Raw genomic sequence first — 13,786 nt, 5'->3', positions numbered from 1 at the left:
TTCCCAGGCCTCACTGCCAGACATCCAGTCTTGTGGCTCCAGGACGGAGTCTCGTGGTTTTCCAGATTTAGGCCCCTTGGCCTGCGCCTCCCTCCCCCAGCCACCCAACCCTCCATCTGGTCAGGAGCAGACGTCCTTGCTCAGGCTAGGAGACGTGTCAGCCACACTGTCAGCACCAGGCCCTGGAAAACAGAGCTGAGGGCAGGGCTGGGGTGCTGGGGACAACCCAGGACTGAATGGCAGGGCCCGGCCCATGAAGCTAGAGCAGCACTGATAGCAGGCTGTGCTGACACCAGGACAAAACAGTGGAGATGGGAGCATGGAGCTGGGGCACTAGGCAGCTCTCCAAGTTCATGGCCCATGTGAAATGCTCAGCAGTGCGGGGATGGCCAGGGAAGAACATGAGAGTGGTCAGTCCTTTCACCAGGAAAGCATCTTGTCGTGGAGATGTCTCTGTGGATACAGCCCTGGCCTTAACAACCCCTACTGGACCTCTGCCATCTCCTGCCACCCTGTCCTTCTTGCGCGCCCAGCTCCATCCTGGTCCACTCATCTGGTTACTTGTTGTCAAGTGTCTCCACCTCATCCCTGTGCCATGCACATGGCCTGAGGGCTCAACATTTGCTGGCTGGACTGAGCGGTGCACTGGCTGAACCAAGGGCTCCCTGTGATGACAATGTCCAAGCCCCGGGGAAACCAGCTATGGCAGAGAACTGGCAGGGTCTCTGCAAGCCACCAACACAGAAAGCTGCCATCTCTGGGCCTACAGGGCACCACCGCCTTCATGCTTTCCAGTGCTAGCTTCTCTCTGCCCTCTCACTTGCTCCAAAGGGAAGACACAGCAATGCTGTGGGGAATTTCACTAGCAGTATCTGAAGACCTGTGTGGAGCCCAAGGGGACTAATTCTGTGGAAGTACTAGGGGACAGTCTGTGAGGTACTAGGCCCTGCTGTCACATCTGTGAGCTGATAATGGGAACGGTGACACAGACCTGCAACAGACAAAGTCAAAAGCTCTCATCTCTCTCACCCAGGCCAGGCCCTACTCCCTGGTGAGTTGTGTGGTCCCAGCCTTAACCATTCCTACTGTAAAGGGGCCTCCCCACGGGCCCAGGATTTTGCAGTTGCTTCGGACAGCAAGGACCTGTCCCACCCATCACAGACTGTGACATAACACAGGACACAACACTGGGAGGTGTCTCCTGGGGAAGGCTGCCTTCTGAAAGGTGGAGAGACAGAGGGGAGGCATGTGCTCAGGATCAGGCGCCCAGGGGTACAAGCAGCAGCGTGCAGGGACAGGCTTGCCTCTGGGTGCTCCCTCCAGATTGTCCAGGCTTCCAGTGGACTCTGGTCTCCAATCTGAGGATGTGAAACCTGTACCCTTCCCCTTCCACAGCCACATAAGCTTTTTAGGATCAGCCCCATTCCTAAAGCCAAACTTGAAAAATAATGTTTCTGACCTCTCTACAGGAAGATCCCAATTGGAAACTGGCAAGAATTAGCACCTCTTTGGGACTTCTTTTAAACGTCCCACAGTTTAATCAGGTCTTGAGGTCATTCAGTCACATCATCTTGCTTTAGGGGGCTTCCTGTGTCCCTGAGGTCCCAAAGCTGCTGTATGCCACAGCATTAAGTTTCTTAGCTAATGTCAGGCCCTCACTCCGAACAATTCATTAGAACATCTCAACATACAGACCATGAGAACCAGGTGTGGGAGGGAAGACATTTACTTTAGGTAGAAAGGTTTACTATTATTAACAAGTTATCACTATTATTTACATGTTTATAAAATGGAAATAAAAATGACATACACGTTTGGTGCCAAAAGTGGCACATCCAAACTAATATCAGTATAAAAATAAATGTTCAAGCTATGTGTTTTTAAAATAAAGGTCATTGAAACAGTAAGGGAAAAAATCTGCATCTGGCATGTGTTGAAATGTAATCATCATCACAGCAAAGCAGCCCCGGGGCAACAAAACCAGTGCCTGCTGGAAGAACCGCCCCCGCGCGCTCTTGCAAGAACCCAAACAAACAAAAAAACAAATACACCAGTGATGTTCCTGAGCTACAGAAGTTTAGGGCATCCAAACTGTTGTGAATTCCTGCTAAAGAGGAGGCCCTGCGGGATCTGAGCTGATGAACTCTCCTGAGTGCTCAGCTAGCGTGGCACCAGGACCTGGCACTGCACTCTGAGAGGACGCTAAGCCCACTTGTGAAACACAAATCCTCGGCTAACACAAAACAGCGCATGAGTCCTCTCTGTCAATCACCAATCCCTTGCAAGTCTCCTGGCTGCAGAAAAACAGGGACATGGGCTGAAGACAGACAGAAGCCAGTGGGTTTGGGAGCCCCTGTGCCCATCAGACATGCCCCTTGGTGGTTTCGGCAGAGATCCCCAATGTTTTGTTCCTTCATAGCGACACGCTTGTTCACACCTGGCAGCGGACCTCATTGGTTAACACAGCCGTGGCCCCAGGAGGGAAAGCAAAGCCAGCCCAGCAAACGCTCTGTCCACCCCACATGGTGTTTCGACCTTCAGTGGCTAACTTTCCTGCTTGTTACCCATAGAGCTGGGCCAGGGCTGCGTGCCTGCTGGAAGTGGCATGCTGGGTTAGTGAGAGTGCTGAGTGAGCCAACTCCCACTCTGCCCGCTGCAGCACAGAAGGATGCCTGCCCATGCACAAAGTCCTCCAAGATCCCAGCAAGGACGCAAATGCTGTGGGCAGCGGGAAGAAAGGACTAATGAACAGGCCGCAGCCCCCTTCAGAGCAACCAAACATTCCACAGGAGCTTGTGCCAGCTCACCCCACCTGGGGCCAGGGGCAGCAGCATGGAGGAGAGGACACCAGCAGTCCCTGCAGCCACGGCTGTGGGCTCCTCTCACTGGTCCTGGACCTTGGCCCTTTTGGCTTTCAGAGACAGGTGCTGCAACAGAAGAGAAGACACTACAGTTGGGGTTTATTAGACAAAGAAACCAGACTGCAACATAATCCCCATATGAATGACCACATCAAATCTTCCATCTGGTCCACATCTTCCCAGTAAATGCTGAGCTGTTCATGAAATAGCCTGGAAGGAAAAAGCCCAAGTGGCCAATGAAGAAGCTGACCTTAATTCAGCCGCCAGCAACCCGAGGCCCAAGCCACAGCGGCTGAAGCTGGTTATACAGGGCTCTGCGAAAGCTGTCAAGGAAAGGTTTTCTTTTTGAGACACGGCTCTCCCTCTGCCCCAGCCTAGAGGACAGCACTGCAGCCAGACAACTGTGCTCAGGAGACTGGGCTCAGTCTGGAAATGACCTCAAATCTCCAGGAAGTTCCTGACAATAGTCAAGAAAAATTATTCTCTCTTTAGGAACAAGGAAGTCAATTTACCAAGCATCTCGACACGCCAGGTACCCATGCTCAAGGATGGAGATAAAGACACGGCCTCTGCCCACATGGAGGGTACAAGCTTGCTGGGAAGACAGAAAGGACACCTCCTAGTGACACTTTTTTTCCCCCAGAAATGTCACTTTCTACCATTATGAATAACATGAAGCACAATATTATAATCATAGGCATCAGATAATAGGATTGGAAAATGAAGTATTTTTTACATTCTAAAGCAAAGCCAAAAGTGGCAGAAATCCTTAAATACGCCTTTGAGGCAGAGTGTGTAAATATAAGCTTTTAATGAAAGACCTCCCTCCACTCATCAACTGGGATACACCCGACAGCCCATTACTACTCATCAATAACCAAGAGATCCCTGAGCCGTGCCAACTAACACACAGTGAGAGCCTCACATGAGAATGCCAACCCCAACTGCTCCGGAGCTGGTGTGCCCACTTCTTAGCACGGCCACATGGCCTCATAACATCAGGCCGCATTGCCCCCAGAGAGAACTGCAGGCCCTGAAAAAATGGAGGGCGTGCACAAAGACACAGCGCACCACCAGGTATGACGTGAGAGACAACAGAGCGAACAGGACCCGGATCTAAATGAGCTACAAGAACTCAGACTTTCCATCTGCTTACATCTGAGGGAGGACCACTACAGGCTCTTGCAAAGGCCACGTTAAAAGGGTTTTCCCTAATAATGAAGATATCTTTGAGAATAAGGAAAAATAATTTAAAAGCCAGAAGGCAAATCTCTGAATAGGTCACCCCGTTCTTCCCCTGTCTAGCTGTAGGTCTTGCTGAATTTCTCTGAATTCTCTCCTCTCTACACATCACCTGATATAACCCCTACAGCTAATGTTAGATATCCATGGCCTTAGCTTGGGGATGGGAGATGACGCCATTGTGCCTGTGGGGCCATTTTTGGTGCTTTTTTCTGGGAAGAATGTTGAATATAAACAAAGCTGACTCTGAACCATTTCAGGCCTCCACACAGGGTGAGAGCAACATTCTGAAAAACAGCGGTGATGGAAAGTCTCCAAAGGTGCCAGGAACAGAGCCGTGAATGATCTGTGGGCTGTGGACGGTTGCGAGGTGCTGCACTGTGTTCAATAAAGGAACATCTACCATACATGGGCAACCCCTGCAGATCTGGAGGTTCTTTGAGAAATCAATCTGCTTTGGACAAGTTAATAGTACAAGTGCCCTTGGACTATACAGTTAAGAAACAACACAAGTTTCTCTGTGGTTTGGGGACCATCGTTATACAATGAGGTTGTTGTATTAGGTGATTTCTTTTTTTTTTTTTTTTTTTGGGACAGTCTTGCTCTGTCGCCTAGGCTGGAGTGCAGTGGCGTGATCTCGGCTCACTGCAGCCTCCACCTCCTGGGTTCAAGTGATTCTCCTGCCTCAGCCTCCCAAGTAGCTGGGATTACAGGCACATGCCACCATGCCCAGCTAATTTTTGTATTTTTAGTAGAGACGGGGTTTCACCACGTTGGCCAGGCTGGTCTCGAACTCCTGTCCTCATGTGATCCAACCACCTCAGCCTCCCAAAGTGCTGGGATTACAGGCGTGAGCCACTGTGCTCGGCCGCACTAGGTGATTTCTAAAGGTCTGTCCCAGCCTCTCTAAAAATACTCCAATGACAGTGGAGGTGATGGGCTTAAAAATAAAAAAGCCATTTGGAGAGAAGAGACAAATGAAGAAATTTGGGCTTGTCATTTTCTTCAAACTTCTGAAGCTATTTGCTCTTTAACTTTGTGGGTTTGACCTAAAGAAACTGGAATTTTGAGCTGAGAAGGGAAAATGACTCAGCTTCTGGGCTAATTCTGTTTCCAAGAGTCTAAATGAATCCAAGACAATTTCAGGCTTATCCTTCTCTGGCTGTCTGCATCTTCTTGCTTTAACAGGCATTTTGACCACTGCAACATTCCTCTTTCAACCTCTAGTTTACCTTTCTGATCCCTTCTCTTGACTCCTGAAGTCTGCTGCTTTCCACCTGAGAGGTTTTGAAGGAAAAGCCTTTCTTTCACCAGGTTTATTCTTATCAACCTAATTCAGCAAAGACAACACACTCTGCATTTTTATCAGTCCCTGCAGGCTGATCTGCTGTCTAGCTGAAATATATGAATTGGGATGTGTGAAGAACTATAAAGGTGTGAAATGGTTTTTGTTTGATTAGATAAAAATTAAATATTATAAAATTTTGAGAGAGCAATTTCCCTTGACTTTGCTGGAGCGGGAGAGATGAGGAGATTCTTCCATTTACAGGGTCACAAATTCAAATGTCTCCTAGAGTGGAGCAGGCAAGTAAGCAAGTGACATGGGACTATGGCACCTGGCGATGTCACTGACAGCAGGCAGCCACCGCTAAGCCCCTGTGATGCCACCACGTAGGAACTCAAGCCTAGTGTTGCCAGACTAAACATGTCTTTCAAGAGAAACCAGAAATTCATGTTTAATATGAAATCTCCCAATTTTTAAATGTGGCAATCATTCAAATATCGCTTTGGAAACACTGTGTAGTCCAATTCTGGCCCTAATGGAGAAAAAGGTTTTGGACTTTCCCTTCTGCTGTAAACAACAGTAAACTTGGGCAAAATATGTAAAGCAAGTATTTTCAGGCAACAAACAGCACAGGGCTGTAACCCTTTTAAAAAAGGAGCTGGGCGTGGTGGCTCACACCTGTAATCCCAACACTTTGGGAGACCAAGGCGGGCGGATCACCAGAGGTCAGGAGTTCAAGACCAGCCTGGCCAATATGGCAAAACTCTGTCTCTACTAAAAATACAAAAATTAGCCGGGCATGGTGGCGCACACCTGTAATCCCAGCTATTAGAGAGGCTGAGGCAGGAGAATCACTTGAACCTGGGAAGCAGAGGTTGCAGTGAGCTGAGATTGTGCCACTGCATTCCAGCCAGGATGAGAGAGCAAGACTCTGTCTCAAAAATAAATAAATAAAAATAAAAAACGAACTGGTGGGCATGGTGGCTCACACCTGTAATCCCAGCAATTTGGGAGACCAAGGCAGGAGGACCATTTGAGCCCAGGTATTTGAGACTAGCCTGGGCAAAATAGTGAAACCCCATCCCTAAAAAAATTTTTTTTAATTAGCTCAGGCCAGGCCTGCTGGCTCATACCTGTAATCCCAGCACTTTGGGAGGCTGAGGTGGGGGGATCACTTGAGGCCAGGAGTTTGAAACCAGCCTGGCCAACACAGTGAAACCGTTGTCTCTATTAAAAATACAAAAAAAAAAGAAAAAGAAAAAAATGAGCCAGACATGGTGGCACACACCTGTAATCCCAGCTACATGGGGGCTAAGGCAGGAGAATTGCTTGAACCCGGGAAACGGAGCTTGCAGTGAGCCATGATCGCGCCATTGCACTCCAGCCAGGGCAACAAAGCGAGACTCTGTCTCAAAAAAAAAAAAAAAAAAAGTTTGGAAGAGCAAAAGGAGAAAGAAAGCAATATCTTTTTTCTTTTTTTTTCTTATGAGGTTAGGGGGATTTATTTTTAACTGCACTTCACTATGAATTAAATGCTAGAGTGCTTTCCCAGAATGTTTTGGGGATATGGTAATGGCCTTTCCACCCTATACACCACTAGCGGGAACACACATAGGGCATTAAATTGGAAAAAAAAAGTACATTTAAAAACATGGAGATGCTGCGAACAGGTGGCTGGGGCACAGACTCAGTTCATTCCTACCGTTCCTTGTTGATAAAAGTGTGGAGCCAGCTCCAACAGCCAGGCCGATTCAATGGCAGTCACATCTCTCATGTAATACTTGGAGGTTTGTATAACTTCGTTATAGATAACCCTGAAATGAGAAAGAAACATGAGCTAATTTCCCCCTCTTGTGATGACAGTCAGGAACCACAGTTAGACATGCTGTTTCCTTTAACCTTTAACAGGTTCTACTCTATGTGCCAGACACTGTGCTAAACACATGCATTTATGTTGCTCACCACAGCCTCAAGACCTAAGTGCTGGGTAATGGTGTGTCCATTTTTCAGATGATACTCTAAATCCTAAATGACTTCTGGGGCATCTCAGTTATCCACGAAGGACCTTTCTGGATCCTTCATCTGCATTTACAGAACTCTGAACTGAGCCTAATGACTTTATTAGAAAATGCAGAAATAGAGGCAAAGACTTGCCTGATTCTGAAAGAGGCTGGGAACTGACTATAAAGAGACACAAAGGAATTTTCTAAAATGATAACAATATTGTATAACTTATGTGGGTCCAGGTTACATGGGTATACACATTTGTCAAAACTCATCTTGCACTGTAAATAAATTATACCTTTATTTAAGGGAAAAAATGTTTCTGAGGCTCAGGTAATAGACAACCAAAGAGCCAAGAGCATAACATCCAGTCCCCTGATTTTAGGTGTGCATATGAGTAGATATTAATTTCTGAAACATCCGAAGTGCTGATTCAGGGCTTCCCGCGTAACTATAAACATACCAGCCACACTACAGTTCCCCACCCCTCAAAAACCAGTAAGTGAATCTCAGCTGATGAAAGGAAAAAGGAGGGTCCCCCTGCAAAGAGGCCGTGATGGGGGGGCACTTTCTTTGCCACCTGAATGGTATGGCACGGCTTCAGGCTGGCTCTATTTCCCCAACCTTTCTTTGCCCTTCAGAGCTCCTTAGGAATGAAGCAAGAAAAAGAAAAGCCTTTCTCTTTTAAGCAACTCCCAAATTTAGCCACCCAAAAGTCAGCAAAAAAAGGATCTAAAACTGAGGTTTTGCATCTCTCTTGATTTAAAAAACATTTTTTTTTTAAAGGCAGGGTCTCCCTCTGTCACCCAGGCTGGAGTGCAGTGGTGCAATCATGGCTCACTGAAGCCTCAATCTCCTGGGCTCAAGCGATCCTCCTGTCTCAGTCTCCTGAGTAGCTAGTACTACAGCCATGTGCCACCATGCCTGGCTAATTTTTTTTTTTGAGAGTTGAGGTCTGGCTATGGTACCCAGGCTGGTATTGAACTCCTGACCTCAAGCAATCCTCTGGCCTCAGCCTCTCAAAAGTGCTGAGATGACAGGCGTGGGCACTCTTCAAATTATCCTGCACACATGAGTGTGCATATCCTGACCACATTAGTGTGGTCACTGGGTAACATTTCTAAACCCAGAACTGACCAAGGTGCTTTCAACCTAAGAAACTTCTAGGTCTGCACTGGCTACAGGATAAATCTGATTCCTTGGTCTAGGGAAACAGAACTCTAATTTTACTGCCCAACAGAAACATCTGGAGGGCTTGTTAAAATGGAGTCCTAGGCCCTAGTCCAGTTTCTGATTGAATGGGACTTGGCACAGCCTGAGAAGCTGCATTTTGTACAAGTTTCCAGGTGATACTGATGCTGGGCTGGAGACCACACTTTGAAAGCCGCAATTCTAGGGTAAAAAGTGTTTGACCAGAGACCTTCTTGCCTTCAAATCTACCACTATCTTCTCTCCCTCTCTCCACACACACCCCACCCTTTTTCCCAGGGCTTCTCCATCTTCCAACTAGAGAAGGACAAGTTGTTGTTGTCTTTAAAATTTCCAATCTGGGCCAGGCACGGTGGCTCACGCCTGTAATCCCAGCACTTCGGGAGGCTGAGGTGGGCGGATCACCTGAGGTCAGGAGTTTGAGACCAGCCTGGCCAACATGGCGAAACCCCGTCTCTACTAAAAATACAAAAATTAGCTGGGCGTGGTGGCATGCACCTGCAATCCCAGCTACTCGGGAGGCTGAGGCAGGAGAATCACTTGAACCTCGGAGGCGGAGGTTGAAGTGAGCCAAGATCACACCACTGGGCAACAGATTGAGACACTGTCTCAAAAAAACAGAGTGAGACACTGTCTCAAAAAAACAAAATCCAATGGTTGATCAGTACTTTTAATCAGTACTTTTTATTGGTAAAATACAATATAAATGAATTCTAGAAAAATGAAATTGTAAACAAGAAAAAAATAAGCCCCCAATTTTTATTATTAAATTGGACAAACATAAACTTAACCATTGAAATGCTACAAAGATGTCTAAAGGCCTACTCTAGACTTCTGTGCTTACCTCTTTCTTCCCAGGCAGTGTTACAGAGCAGCACCATTGCATTGGCCACCCATACCAATGATTCCCCATTTCCCAAATGCATGAGGTTCCTTTATGTTCCATGGCTCTGCCCCTGCTACTTCTCTACCTGGAATGCCCTCCGGGTCCTTTCTGCCTGAACACTCTCGTTTCCAGGTTCAGAATGAATGTTATCTCCTCCATGAAGCCTGCCCTGACTCTCACTGGCACATGATGTGCTGAGCCCAGCACTTCATCCATGCCGCTAGTAAAGCCCTTCCCCTAAGGTAGTTGACTCTGTGTCTGTCTCTATGTCAAAACTGTGGGCTGGGGCCGGGCACGGTGGCTCATGCCTGTAATCCCAGAGCTTTGGGAGGCCGAGGTGGGTGGATCACCTGAGGTCAGGAGTTGGAGACCAGCCTGGCCAACACAGTGAAACCCCATCTCTACTAAAAATACAAAAATTAGCCAGGCGTGATTGCACACGTCTATAGTCTCAGCTACTCAGGTGGCTGAGGCAGGAGAATCACTTGGACCTGGGAGGCAGAGGTTGCAGTGAGCCAAGATAGCACCGCCACTGTACTCCAGCCTGGGCGACAGAGCGAAACTCTGTCTCAAAAAAAAAAAGAACGGTGAGCTGGGATCCCAATTCATTTCTGCATAGCTGTGCCTCATGCAGGGCTAAGCATCCAGTCAGTGGGTGAAAATGAACGTTTGCTGAGTGGATGAATGAGTAGACAAATATCACTGTTTGCTTAAGAAGCTCTTTGCCAGAGCAGAAATTCTCTCTTTTTTTTTTTTTGACACGGAATCTCACTCTGTCACCCAGGCTAGAGTGCAGTGGTGTGATCTCAGCTCACTGCAACCTCTGCCTCCCAGGTTCAAGCGATTCTCCTGCCTCAGCCTCCCGAGTAGCTCAGATTACAGACGCGCCCATCACGCCTGGCTAATTTTTGTATTTTTAGTAGAGATGAGGTTTCACCATGTTGGCCAGGCTGGTCTTGAACTCCTGACCTCAGGTGACCTGCCTACATTGGCCTCCCAAAGTGCTGGGATTACAGGCGTGAGCCACCACGCCCAGCCCAGAGCAGCAATTCTAGAGGCAATGTCAAGAAACACGTACAGGAGAAAAACAAGAACATGGCCCTGTTCAAAGCAGGCACAGGCTAAGCAGCAGGATGTGCTTACCAGCGAGGCGGCTTCTCTGCATAGAGGACTGACGCAGGGTGTATGTGCAGCTCATGGTCATCACGGATGGTCCTTGGAACATAGAAGAATTTTGTCTGAAGCACATTTTAAATACTTATAGCAAGACTTTCCCACAGATATTTTTAATATTACCAAAAAAGCATGCAGACTGAACTTCTCACAAGCAAAATAATTATCTCCATCTTCTCTTGCAACCTTTCTTGATCCCTCTCCTGGCTGCCACCCCAGAAGTCAAGAATAAATCATGTGGAAAAAGCAAAGAGGAGAAAAGCAACACGTGGGCACTTAGCAAAAACATTTAGGAATAAAATGCTCTGCCTATGTTTATGTGTATCTTCTGCAGGTGCTCTTTCAAAACAATTTCCTTTGGAATGGAAATAATACATGTGATTTCTTCTATAATCTAAAAAGCAAAGTTAAATACTAAAGATAATGACTATAGGGGGACGCAATGATAATGAAAAAGGAAAGCTCACGGCCAGGCGTGGTGGCTCATGCCTATAATCCCAGCACTTTGGGAGGCCAAGCAGGCAGATCACCTGAGGTCAGGAGTTCAAGACCAGCCTGGCCAACATGGAGAAACCCTGTGTCTACTAAAAATACAAAATTAGTTGGGTGTGGTGTCACATGCCTGTAATCCCAGCTACTCCGGAGGCTGAGGCAGGAGAATCACTTGAAACTGGGAGGCAAAGGTTGCGATGAGCCAAGATCACCCCATTGCACTCTAGCATGGGCAACAAGAGCGAAACTCCATCTCAAAAAAAAAAAAAAAAAAAAAGCTCAATACTGGACTATTAATTTCTCTGAAATAGTACTTCCAATTCCAACTCAGTAGAATGATGTTTCTTGGGGGAAGTGCTTCAAGTGCTGTGACGGAGTGCCTCATTGGCACTGTAATAAAGCCAGTGTCCTGGGGTCCTGGGCAGTCCTACCAGGTGGTAGTGAGCAGATCAACACTAAATGTTGTCTCAAAGGAATGACTAGCCTGGAACCTCTTAGGTAGCCCACATTGTTGCTGAGGACACTGATAAAAGAATTTTCCAAACACTAGTCAAAATTGCTGACTCTCCAGGAGAGTGGGAGCAATCAAGATGACAAGCTGGCAGCACTCCTTAGGGAAGATCTTGGGCCACTGCGGGGGTCGCCTCCACATGGACGAGTTGCCTCAAATACAGACAACTCAGGGTGGGGAGATGAGCTCATACAATGGGCAAATGAATCACAATACTGACAGGCTACAACATGCCTCGAGTAACAAACAGAACATACTAGAGATCAATGTAAAGTGCCATCCTGCAGTTCCAACAGTCGGCTACTAGGATACTAGATGGAGCAGATCTGGCTGTCAAAATTAAAAAAGGCTCAGTGCAACTCTGGACTCATTAACAGGAGCCCAGGACAAGGGATATCTTGGCTGACCTCAAGATAACAGGGCAGTAATATTTTCTCAGGGAAAAAAAATTAATGACAAAATAATACATAGAAGAGCTGGGGAGAAATTCTTCGGAGTGTTCTCTTATTAAAGAACAGAAAATGATGATAGCTACACTTTTAAGAGGCTACAGTGAGGTTATGAAACTAAAATGAGCCAAAGACAGAAAAGACAGAATAAAAGTAACAATTCAAAGCACTGGAGTGATTAGTTTGGAGAATCATGATACTGACAGGCTACAATATGCCTAAGCTACGCTTAGTTTTCACTGCATTTGAATATACTAAAGACCATTAGGAAGGCATCAATGAATGATTTCCTATGTCTAGAAAATGGAACTGGAAGAATCAGGTTATGTAGCAGGAGGCACATCCAGCACATGAGAAACACCTGGCTACCTCCAAAGACACCAGGTGTGGCCGGCCACACTATACCAGGGTGGGAGGTGACTTCAGTCGTGCAGATCTCTAAAGACATAATAAACTAGTCAATTGTAAAATAACTTCTCTGAGAAACATTATTTTTAATGGTTTCTTTAGATCATATTATTCTATCATTACAATTGAAATATTACCAGTCTCAAGATGTATAATTGTCATCCTTCTAAAACATACAACATATAGATGAGCTGAATATGTGAGAATCATTTTTAGAAAGTCAAGATATTTTGCTTAAAGCTATGTCGCTAACCTCAACTCAGTTTTGGAAGGAGACATGGTAGAAATTACAAATAATTATGCAATTACTATCTCTGCACAGCTTTCTGTGGGGTTTGGGTCATTTATAAGATTGTTCCTTTAACAAATGACTTCACCAAGTATCATGTTACCTATAAGCTCCAGTAGAATGAAACCTCGCTGCATTGGCGAAGAAGCCAGAGACAATGCACCTCAGAACCGGATCCGGGTCACCTACATAGGCAGCCAACAGAGAGGCGGGTGAAACCCTTGCCTGCCCTATGCTCCGTGTGCGCTAACGCACAGGATCCGCTCCCAGCACCACCCCAGGCTGCTTCAAGACATCTGGAAACCCTCTCCTGAAGTGGCTCCAGCCCTACCCTTCCCAATGCTGGATGCCTGCCCCAGCACCATCTAAGGAGGTCCCACTCCCCACAACTGCTGCTGAGAACAATGCTAGTCTGCTCCTTGAACCTAGGACCTCTCCAACCTCCCCTAAGCCACAGATGACTGGACCATGGCTGGGCACCAGAACCTAAAAGTGCTGCTCTGCAGGCTGGTCAGTGACCTCAGAACTCCTTTGTAAAAGAGTGCCATATGGCAACTGGATGCTCTTTCTATAAAACACAAACTGGAAATACTATACAACGTTACTTCTGTGGTTATGAGCTAGTGTTTAAAAATTGAAGTAATTCTTCAAATTTTTCAAATGTTCCATTTTAACTGGTGTTTCTATTGCTACAGCTAACATCTTCCATGAATAAAGCTTCCCCACTATTAGATAATGTCCATAGGATACATTCCAAATTGTTGTGCAAAAAGCTAATGTTATTTTTATGGTTAACGACATATCACATCTCATCAATTTTAAGACTCGCCCTTTTTCTAACTTTAATTCACTGAAATTAGGATACCATTTTACAATGGTAACTGGCAGCATTTTTTTTTCCTTGGTGATACATAAAATAACAATGTTTCTTACACATGATGATATCTTTGATCCAATGGAATATAGCATGTTGGTAA

The 13,786-nt window shown here is 46.4% G+C and overlaps 1 protein-coding gene across 3 annotated transcripts in view; it reads right to left on the bottom strand.

Moving 5' to 3' along the window:
- Positions 1–1,708: 1,708 nt before the first annotated feature.
- The window catches only part of DHX35 (DEAH-box helicase 35), a 78,917-nt gene continuing 66,839 nt past the window's right edge, over positions 1,709–13,786 (bottom strand). For 2 of the 3 annotated variants that reach the window (XM_054467529.2, XM_054467526.2), the window contains 4 exons: positions 12,913–12,994; positions 10,631–10,702; positions 7,091–7,202; positions 1,709–2,927 (listed from right to left, as the gene is read on the bottom strand). In XM_054467529.2, the coding sequence (XP_054323504.2) occupies positions 2,883–2,927; positions 7,091–7,202; positions 10,631–10,702; positions 12,913–12,994 (311 nt within the window). In that variant the 3' untranslated portion in view covers positions 1,709–2,882. Of the gene's footprint in view, positions 2,928–3,373; positions 3,457–7,090; positions 7,203–10,630; positions 10,703–12,912; positions 12,995–13,786 lie in introns of all 3 variants that reach the window. The other variant, XM_063659380.1, reaches the window with a different exon arrangement.

The sequence above is a fragment of the Pongo pygmaeus genome, chromosome 21, assembly GCF_028885625.2.
Source record: "Pongo pygmaeus isolate AG05252 chromosome 21, NHGRI_mPonPyg2-v2.0_pri, whole genome shotgun sequence".
NCBI lineage: Eukaryota > Metazoa > Chordata > Mammalia > Primates > Hominidae > Pongo > Pongo pygmaeus.
This window is presented reverse-complemented; position numbering and strand designations above follow the sequence as displayed.